Source organism: Dysidea avara, chromosome 8, assembly GCF_963678975.1.
Source record: "Dysidea avara chromosome 8, odDysAvar1.4, whole genome shotgun sequence".
NCBI classification, from domain to species: Eukaryota; Metazoa; Porifera; class Demospongiae; order Dictyoceratida; family Dysideidae; genus Dysidea; species Dysidea avara.
The window spans coordinates 9,470,918-9,490,742 of NC_089279.1; the positions used below are offsets into that span (position 1 = coordinate 9,470,918).

Below are 19,825 nucleotides of genomic sequence, written 5' to 3' on the forward strand. Positions count from 1 at the left end.
TGAAAGAATAATACTGCTAGAACAGTCATCTATAAAGTTCTGCTTCACAGTAATAAAATTACCATGACCACTGTGCTAGTTGAACTCTTCTTTGCATGTGATTTCAGAACAGCTATCTTACCCAATATTGTATGCATACAATTGTGCCAAACATGTCATAGTTGAAATTCTACACTTTTGATTAAGTGATTGACGACATATTGCAATTTTGTGTTCTTTACATCCTAACGTCGCATGTCAAAGCTAATTATGTGTAATCTTTGGTTGCTAAGTTTCACGGTAATGCTGAATGTAAACATGCAATACTAAAAGTTATTTTTCACTGACCTTCAGCACTTGTGCTGTAATGCCTTAATAAATAAATAAAACGTATTATGTAAGAGATATTCATTTATATACCACAAACTAATCACTGCAAATATTACAGTGTATATTCATTTCCATAGTGAGCAACTATAGAGAAATTTCTCTATACAGTTTGTGGATCATACAAGCTGTATACAATGTAAACTATAGGTGACTGAATTTGCAAAAAGGTACCTTTTCCACACTTTTTAAGTACCAGCAAACAAAATGATGTAACACTTGATTCCTTATACTGATTAACTTGCTCTTAGTACATTAACTGTGTGAGAGCTGGAATTGCATGCCTGTATTTGCTCATAGTTAATAGCTATTATTGTTTGCCGAATAGCTTTAGCTTTGGCCTTCGGTGTTCGCCCACTGGCAAACTAGCAGATAATACCAATGAAACAAACAAATGCGTATATACAAGATTTAGATGTAGTTATCATAACACCTTTAAGTTTGTCCACCTGCATGTTTAAATATAGCTAAATCCCTTCAGCTAGGTGTTGAAGGTGTTTGGGGTGTTAGAAAAGGTGTCATTCACAGGGTATAACAGAGAAGTGCTAAGGTGTTGTGATAAGTTAGTGTGAAGGTGCTAGGCTACAAGAGGTGCAAATCCCAAGTTTTAGGGTGCTCCAAGAGCCACAGAGTAACACACTACGGATTCATCTGAAAGGAGTGGAAGTAACACACTACACACTAGGAATTCATCTGAAGGGAGTGGACCCCCTTTCATCCTGTTGTTTACATTAGTAGTCAGTCTATTCAAGAAATACATGTGACCAATGAAATGCACAGCGATTACAAATAGTAGCCATCTTGTCTTTTTACACTTTAACTGAGTAGCTAAGTTACAATTAGCATTTATAACTTTTGTTATTTATACTGAGCATGAGCAGTCAGCCCACTGGTATGCTCAGGAAAAAAAGAAAATTACAATGCACAAACCAATTATCTAATTACATGATTAGTGGCAAGGTGTTCCATTCTTTAATAGTTCTGGAGATATAACTGCTCTGATATGACCATTGTGGATGGGGATGCATATGGTAGCTATTATGATGGTGGCATGATCTGGTTGTTCGCATTGATGGTAAATGATGGAATGGAGATAACAAACTGGTGATACAGTGCATGCTTTATGTAGAATTTGTAATCTAGATATCTCTTATGATGGGTCTCAAGAGATAGCCAGGATAATTCACTTAACATTGCCGAAACTGAGCTATATCTACTATAGTCATCATCCATTGAGCTGCACAATGCCATACCTTTTCTGTTTGTTACATGGATATGTGAATTATGGTACAGATCCCACACAGCTGATGAATAATCCATTTGTGGTCTAGCCACCGTGAGGTATGCAGATTCCTTAACTTGTCTTGAGCAATTATTGAGGTTGCGTTTCGAAAATTTAGAGTTCTTGTTGCCTTTGCTACTATGGTGGATATGTGTGAGGACCAGGATAATGTTAATCAAGATGCCCAAATAAGAGATACTTCTAGTATGTGGTCATTAAATTTATAATTATGATGGGTAAAGAGGTCCTTGTGCACTGTACTGTAGCACATTTGATGACGTTAAAATTTAGTTGCCAAGTTAGCCCATTCAGATAACTTGTTCAGAGTCTGGTGGCGTCTTCTCTGCTATTGATTATTCTGTAAAGCAAGCAATTGTTCGGAGAGAAGAACTGAGAGTCTTTTGTGGTGTCATTTATATGCAATGGAAACATCAGGGGAACCAGGACATGGGATTTCATTCTCAGAAACACAAGAACACCCCATTGACACTCTATAAGACCTCTCAATAGATGTTTATTATATTCCAGTAGGGGTGTTGAACACACTCCATTGACTTTATAGCTAGGTGTTGTGGCAGCACACTACTAGCTCAGTAGGGATCTTACAGTTGTAGCTATAGTTAGCCTACGGCACCTGTATTAAAAATCCACTATGCAGAAGCCAGAATAGAGTCTAGTTTTTCTAGTATGGTTGTTAGCTACTAAATATATTTAAGCTACCTTAGACATTTTTTTTCATATTGACTAGTTCAATCACACTGCATACAAGACGTGCATCCTAGCTATATACGTGTAGTCTGCGCACTCTCGTTATGCAAAGGGGCGGGCCTAGTCTCGTTCCCAGACCCCACCCACTGCGTTGTTGAGTAACGCAGTGGACAACTCAACAACGCAGTGGGTGGGGTCTAGGCACGAGACTAGGGCGGCTAGGCTAACCACATGTTGTCGCACTCGCGTTATTCGCGCTAAGAAAAAAGAATTACTTTTGACTCTGAAACTGGCGCGCTGAAAAAAGCCGGCGAGGCTAAACCTCAGGAAATCAACGAGTTTGTCCACACGGTTAGTCATGTGAGGTTCAACAGAGAATAAATGGGAAGTGGGCGAGAGGTGAACTTTATACAGAACCTGTGTGTATGTGTGTGTCCCCGGTGACTACTTGCTATAGTCAGGCCACTAGGGCTTTGATTATAAGCTCCTGCTGGAAGGGTATAATCTCTAATCAATGATAATGCCCCAGTGCATGCAAGGGTCTGTGATGATTTATTATGAACCACAAATAGTGGTTCATAATAGGGATCAGGCAGAACAAATTGTGCAGTACACGCACACATGCACACTTCTTGACTGCCTGTGACCTGGATTCTTCTTCAATCCAGTCCCTATTCCCCATTGGAGTCACCCACCCACCTAGCCAAGGGATGCTGGGTAACTTAAGTACAAGCAATATATTTAGGCCAGATGGATGAATGGCCCAAGGAGGGTGGATGGACCACTGACAATAGCATGGACTCGAGTCTTTCTTAGTCCATACTATGTAACTTTTAAGAAACTTTTACATAAATTTACTGTATAGCTGATTTACAGTTAATTAAATACTATCTGTACTATAGTGCACTAATTCCGTGTTATGGAATCGTTCCTGTCTTTAACAAGTAGTGGAACGTCCCCGGTGTCCATGCTACCAACCTCCTCGCTGGGTGGGCCTGGTAACATGGCACTCTGGTGGTGGTAGCAGCCCTGGCCCTGACCATGTGGTAGAAACTAGGCAGGGTTCTCTTGAATCAGCCTTGCAAGCCAACAACAGGGCTAACACCATGCACACTGCATCTATTATTCATTACTACATGTGTTAAAACTTCATACAGAAGATGTACATACACAGATAATATTTAATTAACTGTAAATCAGCTATACAGTATACTTATGTAAAAGTTTCTTAAAAGTTACATGGTATGGACTAAGAAAGACTCGAGTCCATGCTATTGTCAGTGGTCCATCCACCCTCCTTGGGCCATTCATCCATCTGGCCTAAATATATTGCTTGTACTTAAGTTACCCAGCATCCCTTGGCTAGGTGGGTGGGTGACTCCAATGGGGAATAGGGACTGGATTGAAGAAGAATCCAGGACAGGCAGTCAAGAAGTGTGCATGTGTGCGTGTACAGCACAATTTGTTCTGCCTGATCCCTATTATGAACCACTATTTGTGGTTCATAATAAATCATCACAGACCCTTGCATGCACTGGGGCTTTATCATTGATTAGAGATTATACCCTTCCAGCAGGAGCTTATAATCAAAGCCCTAGTGGATAGGGTCTGCTATGTACCAGACTAGGTCCCGACCTATTCTGCTTTTACAGGTCAGCCTTATTGGCATGTGGCTCTTCTTCATTGCTAGGACTGTCCCAGATGTGTTAGCAGCTGAACCGTTAGAAGGATGTGTCTGCCACATTTTTATTCCTGCTTTGAGGCCAGATAAACTTGACTCTTCCCATCACCCGCCCGCATCACTTTCCACCCTGCCTCTTCAAAATATTCATTTTTGATCATGTGCACAAGCATTTTGATGTTGAGATAGACTATAGCCATCATTTGAAGCTAAGCAAATATTTCTTCCTGCTGGTAAAATTTAAGTATAAGCTTTTAGAAAACCTTTGATAATCCTTGCAGTAGCAGATAACTTGCTGTTGCTGTACTTCCTTCATAATTAGTAATGGAATATGACTGCCTGCCCTCATCAAAATTGAGGAAGTAGCTGTTAAGAAACTGGTGATTTACTTTGCCTAGTCTAACTGGGCAATCAGGCTTAGAAAGGAACTTACTTACCCTCCCCGCAAGATTTGGTGATGTGGGTGGGAGTCACCAATCTTGCTCAGTTGTCATCTGTAAGGTCACTAGACCTTTACAGTTGCTGCTTTGTCTCTAAGTTTGGATGATGCTGGAAGCACTCAGCTTAAGTTGAGGTCTGCTGTTCAACATTCAAAGTCTATTGCAGTGATTTCTACTATTGAAAGCTTTATTGGAGTAAACACCAAAAAGTTTGAAGAGAGCTTTGGAGTTAGCTTCTAAATGGGATGCTATCAATTGACTTACAGTACTTCCTGTGCAGGAACATGAGTTTTCTCTTCACAAGACAGCATTTCATGATGCCGTCGCTCTCAGATATGGCTAATAGACATCCTGATCATTGCCAAGTTGTTAATTGAACATGCTTTTTTTTTCTTGCTAAAGGTGTCTAACCATTAGACATAATAAAATAGGGTAAGTAGAATTCAAGGAAAATGGGAACAGGACGGAAACAGAAAGCGGGAACAGAAGCAACCCACAGAAAATGCCTGATAAAGGTCATCATGCAATATAAAGGTTGGATTAGGTAGGATTTACAGTGCAATGTGTCTCTGCAGCATATTTTGAATCCTTTCACTAAAATGATCAAAACACTCTAATAGAGCAGTCAAGAATGTTTTGCCACCAGGGACCCACATTGATGGCCTGTGAATTGATGGGCTATAGCTGTCATAGATTAGGTGTATAGACTAGCTAAGTCATCAATATTTGAAAGTTAGCTACTTCCTTGAAACCATAAAATTTTAAACATCATAGGCCACTACAAAGGATTCTAATTAACTGGCATGCAGTTCTTGCATAATATAGATTTAGGACGTTATACCTGCAACCTCAGAAAAAATCACATTATGGGTATGTGGTAGCTGGAGTATGTGTAGGTCTACATGGCTCCAATGAGGACACTAAGCAATCATGAGGACTCTTCTTGGAGACACATCAACTTGACAAGCATATACCAGTGCTGCTGCATACTCCCATCATATGACCTCTTATCTGGAAGCAGTAGGTGCAGTTTTCGAACCCGATAATAGGCACTGTCAGTTAATTATAGGGTACTTCAGTTTTCATCAGTATTAATCTAATGTTAATAGTTGAATAGTTTAAAATGGTTACAAAGGAGTAACTAATTTTCATTATATTGATGACTTAGCTAGTTTATATACCTAATCTATGACAGCATAGATAATGTATGCGTTCCTACTGGATTGGAAACGCCAGTTAAATTATTTTCCTATCCTAGTTACGGTGCGCCAAACATTGGGAAATTTGTTGAGTGGCTGTTTGGCTTTCTCTTGCTTGTTTGAAGGCCGGTTCGAAGGCGTGGACATTCCTTTTACATTGTTTATTGTGTTGCGTTGTGTACTGAACAAGAACACAGCGTGTCTGTGGGCACTGGGAGAAATATTGTTTGTGACAGGTGACAATGGCAGGTACGCACCAGCTAATAATTCAACAGCAGTACTATTAGCCAACTTCTCGTCACCGCATTTACACAACCAAAGAAATGTGTAATACATTGAAATAAATTTTATGCTTCAGTACTGCTCAGCTTGAGCTAAACAATAGCACAAAGTAGTGCTTGTTTTCTGAAGTTTTATCGAGGCAGTGGAAATATACAGTAAAGCAGTGAATATCTAGCTAGCCTACTACACTCTACCTGCTACAAGTGGTGTAAACAGCAGCAAAGAAACAATGCTACACTTTCTGTTTCTTCAGGAAATTTGCACAACCATTTTGAAACACCATATTTCACCTTTGAACCTGAATTTTCTTACGCTGTTGTTTACTGCCCTCCAGCGTCCCTACCCAGTCCAGCCTCCAATTAGTGTAGGTGATAACTAACCCAGCTGTAAACAACAAACACTAATTTGCTGGTTACAAGAACAGCGAAATCTTCCACCTGTCGAGGCCATAAAGTTTACGCGCAGCGAAACGAGGATGGCCTATGACGTCACTACGTAAATAATACGGGCGTTTCCAATCCAGTAGGAACGCATACATTATCTATGATGACAGCTATGGTCCATCGATTCACAGACTATCAATGTGAGTCCCTGGTGGGATAGTTAACAAAACATTCTATTAGAGCATTTTATTGCAAGTGACTGCTCTATTAGAATGTTTCGATTGTTTTAGCAAAAGTATCCAAACAATGCTGCAAAGACACACTGCGCTGTAAAATCCAACCTATTCAACCTGTATATTGCATGATGTAATTTATCAGGGATTTTCCATGGGACGTTCCCACTTTTCGTTCCCGTCCTGTTTACGTTTTCCTTGAATACTACCTACCCAATAAAATATGTAATTTGACAGCATCTTTGCTTACAAAGGTGTGCCATGGAGTGCAGCGTTGCAGCATATTTCTAGATAAAATTTTGATCATGTTACCCTAAACACTGAAGATAGGGCTTGCCTAGATGTTTTTATGAATGAATTTTGGGGTGGTAGATGTGAGAAGTCTTACATGGATGAATTATGAGTTCAAGCTTCATAAGTGCACTTCTTGGTATTCTCATGTCAATGATAAAATAGCCTTTGGAGCAGAGGAGTGACTAGTAGGGACATGGGGATTAGGTGGAGTATGACACTTTTACTCCTTCGTTTTCTTTGCAACAGGTGGGATGGCTGATCAAGCAATTGTGCTCTATAATGTCTGGCTTCCCTCCTTTCAGAGATCATTATGCTATCGTGATAGGATGGATCAGATGTTGCTTGTCTTTTTTCTGCTATGATCAGCCATTTGATGTTTATGTGCATCTTGTTCTTCTTCTGCCGGCAGGTATGTTAGTGAGAACCCATTAGCTGCTGTTGAGTTGATCCAGGCAGAGTCTGGGATCTTCCCATTACATGACTTATTATTGGTTTGAATTAGAATTTAAAATTTCTGTTTAAAAAGTGGGTGGGGTACAGAGACTAGTATCGACCAATTGCTACAAGACTGAGCTATTACAGGCATAGATTAATGGAGTGCACGTCTATACTGTATGGTAGCTACACCTCTGTATAGGTGAAGCTGAGTGCAGTACGTTATTTTTGTTCAGCCAAGTAAAAAAATGCTTCAAGTATTATCGATTATGATTATTATTGTGGTTTTTTGGTCGCCTTGGTTTCAGAGCGTTAAAGCGAGTACTAAAACAGTTTTGCACATCACTTCACACTGTATATAGGCCTGTTGTTGAAACTGTTTTCAATAGGCATGCCTTTCTGCAACCATTTTAAGCTAATAGGCAATAAAGTTGCAATTGGATATTAAAAAACAATCTATAAGTGAGAAATGAAGGTTGTATAGCTACCTGTATTAAGCGTCTAGTAGTAATTTCAAATTAATATATATTGAGGAACATTCAGTTAAGCAAGATATGTAAACATCTTTGCTACTATCACTTTAACATCTGGTAGTGTAAAGAATTTTGAGTGTATATTTATTTCCCCATGTAAAATGGCACCGCGACATTAAATGCTGTAACTTTGTTACTGAATGAGAAGATATGGGCATAATTTTTGTACTGTAGTAAAATGACTTATTGCTCACATCAAATATGTGACCCACTATAAAATTGTAATCATCACCATACCTGACCCACATTAAAATTGCACCATTGCCATTTTTTCTCTAATAATGAGAAACATTAGCTATTTCCTGTCAGTGCTGCCATGCATGTGTATTTCATGGTGTATAGCCTTCTGTTATGTGCTGAAACTTAAAAGAATGGCTCTAAAATGCTTTTTAACTGATTGATCACTTTAAGCGGCTGATGAAAAGTGGAAAGTTGAAGAAATCAAAGTAGAATTAGCAACAGCAGAGCAGCTAGGGATGTAAATCTCTGCATGTATAGATATCACATGAAGTAGTAAAGCAATACTAAAGGCTTATTAGCTTAGTACATGTATAGCTACCAGGAATTTCAGTTCCACAGTTTGTAATCATATTGTATATACAGCCAGTTTATGTAATCAAGCAAACACCACAATTTTCAAACAACTAAAATTCCCAGTATTACATCTCTAATAGCCACTTGAAGGCTCAGCTATATATAGTAAATAAATTTTGTTAGATAGATTGTTTACCCATGCACTGTTGGTGAAATACAAACGGTTGAATCACAACCTACTGTTGTAATCATAGTCTTGTGGTGTAGAGGGCTGAGCCGGATCCCACGGTCTGGCTGCTCCAGCATTGGCCAGACCACTTTTCAGTTACCTAAATAATTTTTTTTTAAAGAATACTGATATACTGTAATAGAGCAGTCATCATGATACTCTCAAATATATTGTTCAGTACTTATTATAGCCACTGTTCTAAATGCACTGGTTGCTCTATGCCATTATAAATGTGTTAAGTGCAATAAAAATTATTAATTTGAAAAATAAAGTAGAGTTCCAGTGATAAAAGGTAGTGAAACAAGACATTATGGTAGCTATGAGGGAAAATCCTTAGCTACTTTGCATTGTAACAATGTGGGAAAATCCCTCCTTGGCATCGTAGCAATGTGTAATGTCAAAGTAGGGTTGCTACAATGCCAAGTAGCTAGGGATCTTCCCTCATAGTATTACCATACTCTTGTGTTTCACTACATTTTATTACTGGAACCATACTTCATTTTTATTTTTTACTACACTAGTTTGTTAACTTTTTTCACATGTGTGGCTGTGTCTGCCGTATTAATGTATCTTGATCTCACCACTCAGCTATGCAGTAGATCAAGCTAGTGGGTGTGGCACGGCACCTTATTTTCTACAGAGCTAGCTCATTGTCGTGGTGCATTCTGATCATTTATGCTATTGTACTATTATGATCATCTTCAATCCTTGCATTCAGAGTCTTGCCACTACTTCAAATAGATATCAAACCACAATCACACTGCGACATGGTGTAGCCTATCTGGTGATGCATGCATGATCTCATTATCGCTCTGTATAGCAGCCTTGACTTACAGCATTACAGATATTAATGGAATTCATCCAACAGATCTACATCTTTACCTCCCTGGTTCAGCACAAAGTGCAAACAAAGTAGCCAACATGGTCACCATAGACCCACTAGTTCAAAGTATCCACGATTATTTCAGTGCGCCCTGGAAAATCAGTGCGTACATTCAAGTGCCTACTTAATGACCCTTCATCACACTTAAGCAATTGAAAGCGAACAACCTCACCGCCACTCGAGACCTGACTTCCACTGTGCGATTTAAATCAACACAATCACGCGATTTCTTGCCTGATTACCCATTGTAGCAGAAAGCTAATGACATTTAATGAATTCGGCTGCATCCTAGTGCACAGTGCAATGAATACTAGTATATTAAAAATTATATAGATTTAAAAATAAAGTAGGAATCCAAGCGATAAAAAGTAGTGAAACAAGAGAAGAACGATGGTAGCTATTACAGCATAGCTCGGTGGGAAATCCCTACTTTGGCATGATATAGCCATTATTTTGTGTTCAATGCCAAAGTAGGAATTTCCCACCGAGCTATGCTGTAATAGCTACCATCGTTCTTCTCTTGTTTCACTACTTTTTATTGCTTGGATTGCTACTTTATTTTTAAATTTATAATTGTAATATACTGGTTTGTTTTGTTTTTCTTTGTTTAAGCATACAGCTAACTATAAACATGTGACTGTTCTATTAGGGTGACTGCTGTGTTAGAGTATCTAGAGGCAGCCTGCAAGATGTGCACTTGCCCAAGAGGGAGCGTGGTTTCGATCGATTATAGAGTATGACGAGTCAGCCTTCCAAATTGAAGGTGTGTGGTCACTGAAATACAGCTAGCGCAAAAGGGGTGTGTCATCGTGGTTTCAATCGATAGATCAATAATGCATAGAATGAAGAATGGGCGTGATCTTGTGACCTATCGTGAAGCTATCTAGCTAGTACCAGTACCTCCGTACAGTACCCTCCGTCATAGATTATATCAGTAACGAATATAATCTATTCCTCTGTCGACCCGTCCTCTGTACAGTAGCGTAGTCTAAGCGCCTTAAATAATCTTGTGGCGTCTATTATGCTGCTTAAAGCAAGTGTTGATACGGAAAATTAACGCCTCGATATGGTTTCGTTGGATGAAGAAGAGACAAGCAGCCTGATTGAAGATAAAAGAAAAGACAAGGCGCAGAGGGCACACACTCGTCGGAACCCCAAAAGGCACATCCCACTGGTGAGTTTGCTATTGTTACGTAAAATGGTGGCCGTGCACTGCTTCGTTTGGCCTCTAGGCTTGCGACTGTGGTCAAGCAGTCCGTCTAAAATTCAAAGTTTTGGCGATTTTTAAAATTCTGTATCCGGCCACCTGTAAGCGTTTTGTTGTATTTAATGCTGTTTTATGTGTTATATGGACTAGTACTATTCCGTAAAGGTGATTTTCGTCTCGTAAGATATCTCTAGGATGATTTTTAAAGGTGTGATTTTGGGCGGCGCGCGAAAATTTCACATGGATTCCTACTTAAACGGTACAACCGTACCGTTTGATTATGTGCAACTACCAATGCATTCAGTATAATTATTGCTGTAATATTGCTCATTGCTAGAATATCACGTGATTCATAATTATTGGGGATGCGTACCTCAAACAACAAGTTGTATATTTAATTCTCTTCTTAAAAGTTAGTTTTAATTTGCATTTTGAGAACTGGGGCCCTATAGTTTTAGAGCTTTGAGGGCCCCCTTAGCTCCGGAGCCCTGGGCAGCTGCCTACCCTGCCTGCCTTTAAGTACAATGACACACTAAATGAATGATTCTATAAAGTTCCTGCAACCCAAAAGTCACAACAAACACAGGAAGTGTGTATGTCAGAGTGGAGATGGTATCTCATTTTCTGTCTCTTATTGCATGCCTACCAAATTTGTCTTGAAATGTCCCTTGTACTAAGGAAAGTTGTAAAGTTTATGTAAATTGGCCTGTTTTTAGACCGAGTGGAAAAGCTGTTGTACTATTCAGCAGCTAGGTTTGTTTAGCTGGTTTGGTCCAGTGGATCCATTAGAGAGTGACACTGTATGTCCTCAGTGCAACGCAGTAGAAAATGTAAAGAAAATGGATAAACCCTAACATATACACAGTAGAGAGAGTATAGTATTTCAGCAAGTGTGCATGCAAAACTGTGAGTTAGTAGATGTTTTAACTTTAAGCTGCTTGTGCATTATTATCCAAGTCCTATTTTACATTGTATTCAAGTTATTATCTTGTAGTCTATCTAACCTGAGAATAAATGCTGCAGACCTTTTCTCAGTTGACTTTGTTGCATTATACTGTGAAAGCAGTGCATCAATATTACCTCCTCTACATCCTTAATCCATCAGTGATTGCTATATCCTTCATCTAAAAGTTATGCACCCATCTCATAACTACAGATGTGCCATGTACAAAGTGTATACAGCCTACATAAATAGTCTTTGTGTTTTTTATTAATATGTATAGGTTTACCTTTACACCCTCAATCCATAGAGCATTTTCAGTAGTAAAACATGGGTGTATAATGGGCAGAGTAAGTGGCACAAGTTTCAAGGATGATATATTACAAACAGCATTGTATTTACTGTATATATACTCTTTTGATATACCGTTCAGGTTTGCTGGACACGCAATGGATGCTAATCATTACCAAGCAACTGTACCCATCTACCTCCGTTGCTCCATTTGTCACAGACTCTACAAGGATCCCAAGTGTCTCCCTTGTTCCCACTCATATTGTGAAGGATGTCTTGTAAAGTTAGAGGAACAAAAAGGAGGTAGCAAAATTACTGCTCAAGCAAAGCCAAGGACAAGAATTGGTAATACTGTTAAAAACAAACATCCACTCAGTGTTCAGATACCCCAGTACACTAAACCTAGCAAGGTTGTGAATGGTGGTAGAAAGATGAGCCACCCAAGGGACATTGCCTTTGGCAAGGATGGTGTGTGGGCAGTAGTAGGTCATACCAATCACTCAAACTACTGTGTGTACATATTTGATAGCCAAGACAAACTAACAAATAAATTTGGATCTGATGGAAAGACAAATGGCCAGCTTTGTAATCCTCAAGGGATTACATTTGATTCCAATAACCACTTGTATGTGGCTGATAATGGTAACCAAAGGGTGCAAAAATTTGACATCAATGGTGACTATTTGCTGCAGTTTGGAAAATCAGACTCTAGTCAAATATTCAGTCCATTTGGTATCACAGTATATAATGATAAAGTATTTGTTGCTGATCATTACCATAGCCACATCTCAGTGTTCCTGTGTAATGGTCAGTTTAGCAACACTTTTGGGTCAGGTCATTTGAAGCTTCCCCATGATGTAGCAGTCACCAACAACAATCAGATACTTGTTGCTAACTGGGATCATCACTGCATCTCCATCTTTACTCTTGATGGTAACTATGTGAACAAGATTGGTACACATGCATGTGGTAGTGATAGGGGTCAACTGAATTATCCAACCAGTCTGTCAGTTAATTTAAATGGCTTTGTCTTTGTAGCTGAGTATGGCAATCATCGTGTATCAATCTTTGACAAAGATGGCATCTTCATACACTGCTTTGGATCCAGTGGTTCTAGTGCCGGTCAGTTTTCAAATCCTTGTGGTATAGCTTGTAGTCCTAATGGTGGTGTTTATGTCTGTGACTATGACAACAAGAGGATCCAGATTTTCTCTGATCATTAACTGCATCGATATAATTGTAGGTTTCACATTGTAGTTGTCATTATTTGCACTTGTAGCTATTTGATATTAATGTACTATGCATAGGTGTAGATTGGTGTTATGCATTACACTTTATTATGCGGTCACAAATTGTGGACTTACCAAGAGTAACAGTAGCAGAGATGCAGGAATTATGCCAGAAGGATTTTGGGAATCATGATGGGTAACATAATATTGAGCATTAAGCACATTAAGAGACATTATCAAGTTACTCTGATAGAGCAATCACTAGAACAATCAAAAGAGCAGTTCATCACTCTATCAAACGGTACTATAGCTAGTACTGTTCAAGTAAGGATTGCCCCGAAACATTTTCGCGTCATCCAAAATCCCATCTTTAGAAATCATCCTAGAGACATTTCACGTGGCGCAAATCACCTTTACAAAATAGTACTAGTCCATAGAATACATAATACAGCATTAAACACAACGAAACCCTTACAGGTGGCCAGATATAGAATTTAAAAATCACCAAAACTCAAATTTTAGCCTCACTGCCTGATCACAGTTGCAAGGCAAACGAGGTAGCGTACGGTCACCATTTTATGCCACAATAACAAACTCACCAGTGGGATGTGTGGGGTTCCAACAAGTGTAGGCCCTCTGCACCTTGTCTTTTCTTTTATCTTCAATCACGCTGCTTGTCTTCTTCATCCAACAAATCTATATAGAGGCATTCATTTTCCGAATCAACACTTTCTTTCAGTAGCATATTTAGACGCCACAAAATTATCTCATAGGTGGGTTTCAGAAGCACTTCAGGCTTCAGTCCAAGTGCCCGTAATATAATAATATCCATAGGCGGCTCCAGGATTTTTGGTGACTGGTTTAATTTCTGTTGAAGAGCTAGCATAGCTAGAGTTTTGGCGAACTCAAAAAAAAAAAAAAAGTTGCCTGCTGAGAATAACTGCCCTCCACTAACTATATATTAATATATATATAGTACATAAAAAAGTCCTTATTTATAGCTACATAGCTTGCTATACTGCTGCTCTGAATACTGTGACTGCTTCATTAGAGTGATTGGCTGTTCTATTAGAGTATCTTGATATGAACATGACCGGTTTTTTCCAGAAACCCCCCTGGAGCCACTCCTGTTATCTGCAACTTCACAATTGGGATCCTGTTCACATCCACGCCCACCAAATAAAGATCTAAGTGGACTAATAGCAATATAGAGTACGGAGACCCCACCTCTTAACAATCTAGCTATTTACTTAACAATAAACATGCAAGATTACCTCACTCCTTATTGGTCTAGCTAGCTACACACTCCTTGGCTGACTCGAGATATACTCATACAAGTGGACTAATACAAGTTACATTGTAGCTAGCTGTGCCACAACAAAAAACTAAACAAACTAGTATTTTTAAAAATTGTTAATTTATAAATGAAGTAGGGATCTATGCAGTGAAACAAGAGATGAATGATGATGTTACAGCATAGCTCAGTGGAAAGTCCCTACTTTGGCATTGAACAAAACAATAATAGCTAATTAATGTGCCAAAGTAGGGACTTTCCCACTGAGCTATGCTGTAACATCATCATTCATCTCTTGTTTCACTACCTTTTATTGCATAGATCCCTCTTCATTTTTAAATTAACAATTTATTTTTAATGCTAGTTTTTTGCTGTGGCATAGCTCAGTGGAAAGTCCCTACTTTGGCATTAAACAAAACTAATTAATGTGCCAAATAGGGACTTTCCCACTGAGCTACGCTGTTACACCATCATTCATCTCTTGTTTCACTACACATAGATCCCTATTTGATTTTAATATTAACAATTAACCCTTTATAAAATGATCTATGATGTCGGGAATCTCTATCTCGAAACAGTCGACATGGATTTGCTTCACTATTTGTGTGGTAGTTACTAGTGACACAATAAGTTTTTCAGAGGGATAGCGTAAATGACAGACGAGTTACAAGCAGGTTGAATTTGTACAATGGTTCATTCCTGTAAAATCCTCACGTGTATTGGTCGCGTCATTTATTTTCTGCGGCACACGCTTCTACTTTACTGGCCACGCAACTCACTGCCGTGAGTCTTGATCATTAGAAACCAAGACCAAGTCAGGTCTGCTAAAAGAACCTAGTAAAACCAGTGTAAATTTTTTTTAAATTCTGGTACACTGAATCAAGGGGGTGACACACAGGCACTCACTGTAGGTAGATCTGCGACCGCGGTCAAAGTCTAAGTTAAAGGTCAAAGCCACCAAAATCATGTCAAGTCAACGGTCAAAGGTAAAAAATTTCCAACCCACAATCGAAAAGTACTGAAATATCATTGCTAAGTTACCGGTCAAAGATCGAAAAGGCTCTTGGTTACAGATCAAAGCGAAATTCCGGCCGGTCAAGACTTTGACCGCAGTCACAGATCTACCTACAGTGAGTGCCTGTGTGTCACCCCCTTGTGAATGTAACTGTAATATTTTAACAGGAGGTCCACTCAGTAATAACACTTGATTTTCAGTGGAGCCGACATATTTGTCCACAAAACCCCAAACCTTCATGATCCCTAATATAAAGTATTATCGTACTGTATGATATAATCATTTGTGAATATTTATCAGATTCCCGCCAAAACTGATACACCCCTTATGTATTGTAACTTATTCAAATTAGTATACATATTTGTGTTTTATATATGTATTAGTTGTGAAAGTTAAGGTGAAGAAATTAAGACTAATTTGAGGGTTCGTATCTTTGGAATACCTGAGGCAATCTAGCTCAAATTTGATACATTATGTATACTATTAAAGATGAAAGATGGAGGAGGGTTGCACCCTATGGTCCATGGTCAATCTAGCTCATGGTCCCTATCCATATGTTGAAGGGACCATGAGCTATTGTGATCTTTGTACTTGTTAGTGTAGGGAACCATTAGTAATGCAGTACCCACACTGCTATAATATATGTTGCATGCCATCAATATGTGAATTTATGGATGTTGGCTACCACATATAAAGCAAAACATGCCTTCTTATGATAAAAAAAAATGAAATACAGTTTATATTTACCTTTGTTTAGGTTTGTGGAAACTGGTCTCATTTCTTCTGGGAACCGGTCTCTTTTATCAACAGCTAACAGCTACACTAAAATTAATAATACAGTCCCGAGGCATAAGGTACTCCTCTATGTCACAAAGTGAGCACTACTACTACTACTACCAGCACTATAGGATTTTGGAAAAATAATTTTACGTAATGTTTCCTTTGATGTCTTAGGTTACTAAATCTAATAGAAACCTGTGGTGGGGTTACTAAATAGTTAGTAACCTGTGGTCTCACCGGTGGTTGTTTATTACATTCATCAAATAAAAATCAGCAAAGTCAAAAACTATATGTCCTTACTGTTAGCTTACTTTCTGGACAAGACAAGCTTCATTAGCATTCAGATATTGGCGTTCAATGCACCAATGTCATGGTGTAGCGTTGACACAATAAACTTAAAGGATGAATTTCTGGCAGTGCTAGCACCTACAGTTTGCTTCTTAATAGCTTATTTTTTAGACAGGACAAGCATCATTCTAGCCCAACTTGATACTGGCACTGTTGTCATGAAATATTGATGAGTGTCATGTCAGTACTGACACAATCAGCTCAAATTAAGGATAAATTCCAATGTTAGCAGCCTAGCACACACAATTTGCCACTTTCTCTCACTCTTTCTTTACCTACTTCATTCAGGAAAATTTTCTGGAACAAGTCAACATCAGTTTCTACAATATTTAGAGCCCTCAGACAATGTGGGCTTGGCTTCCCACAATTAATTACCTTGGCCTGCGGCCTCAGTAATTAAGTTTGTAGATAGCCTTACCCACATCTCTAAATAGTGTAGAAACCTTGTTGGCTCATTCTAACTAGCACATAATAATAATAATTATTGATATACCTAATTTGGTCACTCACTGAAAACTCAGATGAGATATGTAACAATCTAAACATTCTAAACATTGAAATTACTCCATATTTAGGTATGAAACTTCATGTCACAGGCTCAGTGCATGATTTTTAAAATGCTTTATAACAAGCAGATAAGCTTTTCTTGCCCACAGATTGAAGTACCACTTCATAACACTGAAGACACTGTTAATGTGCACCATGTGTGAATGACGTCACTTGAGATACAGTAACATTATTATAATGTTATAAAATAAAATATTTGTGACTAACAGTGCACTGTCAGCTTTCTTGACCACTTGATAATGAGTGTATATAATTCCTATTAAGGATTATTTTGAAATTGAGCTTCTGATTTAATTAACGATTACTTTTATTTTCATTTTTCAAATTTTGTGTTGACAATTTAACTGTATTTATAATGTATGAATTGTGTGGTTTTATTGTATACAGCTTTTCAGTCTTGCTGTCTATGAAACGCAAGGTGGTTGCTAATCAAGTAACCAGAAAGATGCCAGTATACCTCAGTTGTCCTGTTTGTCGTGGATTATATAAGAAGCCGAAGTACCTCCCTAAATGTTTCCACTCATACTGTGAAGAGTGTGTTGTGAAGTTGCAAGAAAGGTCTGATTTGACCTGTATAGTGTGTGAGGAAACAAGTAACGTTTCACCGCAGGAGTAAAAGATTTGCCAAGTCATTCCTTCCTTACCCGTCTTGCTGATGAGATGGCAATTAAGCAAAAAAATAGAACAAAACAAAAGCATACCCTGCAATGCTTGCATCAAAGGAGAACTAGCAACATCATTTTGCTTCGACTGCTCTGATTTCCAGTTTCACTGCAAAGAATGTTTCGAGTGCCACAAATACAGCACAGAAAAGCAAGGTCACCGTATTATACAACCAGAAGAAATACAATCTAAGAAGAAAGATGTTACGTTAAAACAGAAATCTATGCAGTGCCAATATCATGAATTGGATCTGATGTTCTACTGTGAAACACATGATGAGTTGGCTTGTAGTTACTGTAATGGAAAGAAGTACACTGGACATGAACATGAATCTGTGAAGATGATGGCAAAAAAACACCGATCTAAAATTGATGATATTATAAAACCAATGGACAACATCATTGTTAAGTTGACCAAAGCTCAGCAAAACATTTCCTCCACCAGGGAAAAGATTCATTCACAGGCCACTGAACTTGAGCAAGAAATTGACACTTACTTTGATCAATTGGAGCAAAAATTAAAGCAACAAAGAGCAAATCTAAAGAAAGAATTACATGAAGTATCAACAGAAAAAGAAAAGGCAGTTTCACTGCAGCTAAAGCAATTGGAAAACATACAAGTACAGCTAGAGAATGTAAAGGAACTGAGTGAAGCCGTGAAGAATGGATCTGACCATGAAGCATTGTTCATGAACAAACAACTAGCTAAAGATGTGGAGAAATTGAGTACTATCTGCACCAAACTAAGTACTGAGCCAGTAGAGTTAGCTAATACAAAATTCAGCAAAGAGTATGAGGAGTCTTTTCCATTCTTTGGCAATTTGTCGTATGGTGATATTTCTGTTTTCAATACTCTAATTGCATACGATGTTCCAGCCTATGGACAGGTTGGTAAGTAAGTGAAGTTCACCATTATAACCAAAGATGACAATCACCATCCTTGCCAAGAAGGAGGTAGCATACAAGCAAAGCCAAGAACAGGAGATGTTATTACAGCTGAAGTTAAAGACAACCAAAATGGCAGCTATACAGCCTCCTTTGTACCCACCCAACCTGGAGAGGTGGAGGTCACAGTAACTATTAATGGGGAGAGTATTAACACATGTCCCCTCAGTGTTCAGGTACGTATACCCCAGTGCAAGATAGTGAATGATGATGGAAAGATGGGCCAGCCATGGGGTATTGCATTTGGCAAGGATGGTGTGTGGGCAGTAGTAGATTGCTCTAACCATTGTGTGTGCATATTTGATAGCCAAGACAAACTAAATAAGAAATTCGAATCTAGTGGAAAAGGGAATGGCCAGCTGAGTTATCCTTGTGGGTTAGCATTCGATGCCAATAACTACTTGTATGTGGTTGATATTGGTAACCACAGGGTACAAAAGTTTGACATCAATGGTGGCTATTTACTACAGTTCGGCAGTACAGGATCAGGTGATGGTCAACTATCCAATCCAGTAGGTATCACAGTATATAATGATAGAGTATTTGTTGCTGATCGGAGTAATAACCGCATCTCAGTGTTCCAGTGTGATGGTCAGTTTAGTAACACTTTTGGGTCAGGTCATTTGAGTAGTCCCTATGATGTAGCAGTCACCAATAACAATCAGGTACTTGTTGCTGGTTATGGTCATCACTGCATCTCCATCTTTACTCTTGATGGTAACTATGTGAACAAGATTGGTACACTAGGTAGTGATAGGGGTCAACTAGTCTTGCTATTGATTTATATGGCTTTATATTTGTAACTGAGGATGGTAATAATCGTGTATCAATCTTTGACAAAGATGGTGTCTTCATACACTGCTTTGGATCCTATGGCTCTGGTGCTGGTAAGTTTTCAGGTCTTTTTGGAATAGCCTGTAGTCCTAATGGTTGTGTTTATGTCTGTGACAATAACAACAAGAGGATTCAGATATTCTATGATTATTATCAACAACTTATTCAGTACAGATGTTTATAACATTTTCTTTTTGCTATAGCAGTCTTTTTGTAGTAGAATATACTATA

General features: G+C 38.6%; 2 protein-coding genes across 6 annotated transcripts; both read left to right on the forward strand.

Moving 5' to 3' along the window:
- Nucleotides 1-2,626: 2,626 nt before the first annotated feature.
- On the forward strand, nt 2,627-18,949 carry LOC136264136 (tripartite motif-containing protein 2-like). 5 transcript variants are annotated; one of them, XM_066058839.1, is made up of 2 exons: nt 2,627-2,707; nt 17,541-18,949. In XM_066058839.1, the coding sequence occupies exon 2, from the start codon at nt 17,809-17,811 to the stop codon at nt 18,712-18,714; it is 906 nt and encodes a 301-aa protein (XP_065914911.1). In that variant the 5' UTR covers nt 2,627-2,707; nt 17,541-17,808; the 3' UTR covers nt 18,715-18,949. The 5 variants fall into 5 exon arrangements, with proteins under 5 accessions (XP_065914911.1, XP_065914908.1, XP_065914907.1 ...); XM_066058836.1 differs by lacking the exon at nt 17,541-18,949 and adding an exon at nt 12,063-13,305; XM_066058835.1 differs by lacking the exon at nt 17,541-18,949 and adding an exon at nt 11,913-13,305 and having other exon boundaries at nt 2,648-2,755.
- On the forward strand, nt 18,740-19,563 carry LOC136264746 (E3 ubiquitin-protein ligase TRIM71-like). Its single transcript, XM_066059519.1, has 2 exons — nt 18,740-18,888; nt 18,930-19,563. The coding sequence occupies exons 1-2, from the start codon at nt 18,740-18,742 to the stop codon at nt 19,561-19,563; spliced, it is 783 nt and encodes a 260-aa protein (XP_065915591.1).
- The last annotated feature ends 262 nt before the right edge of the window (nt 19,564-19,825 follow it).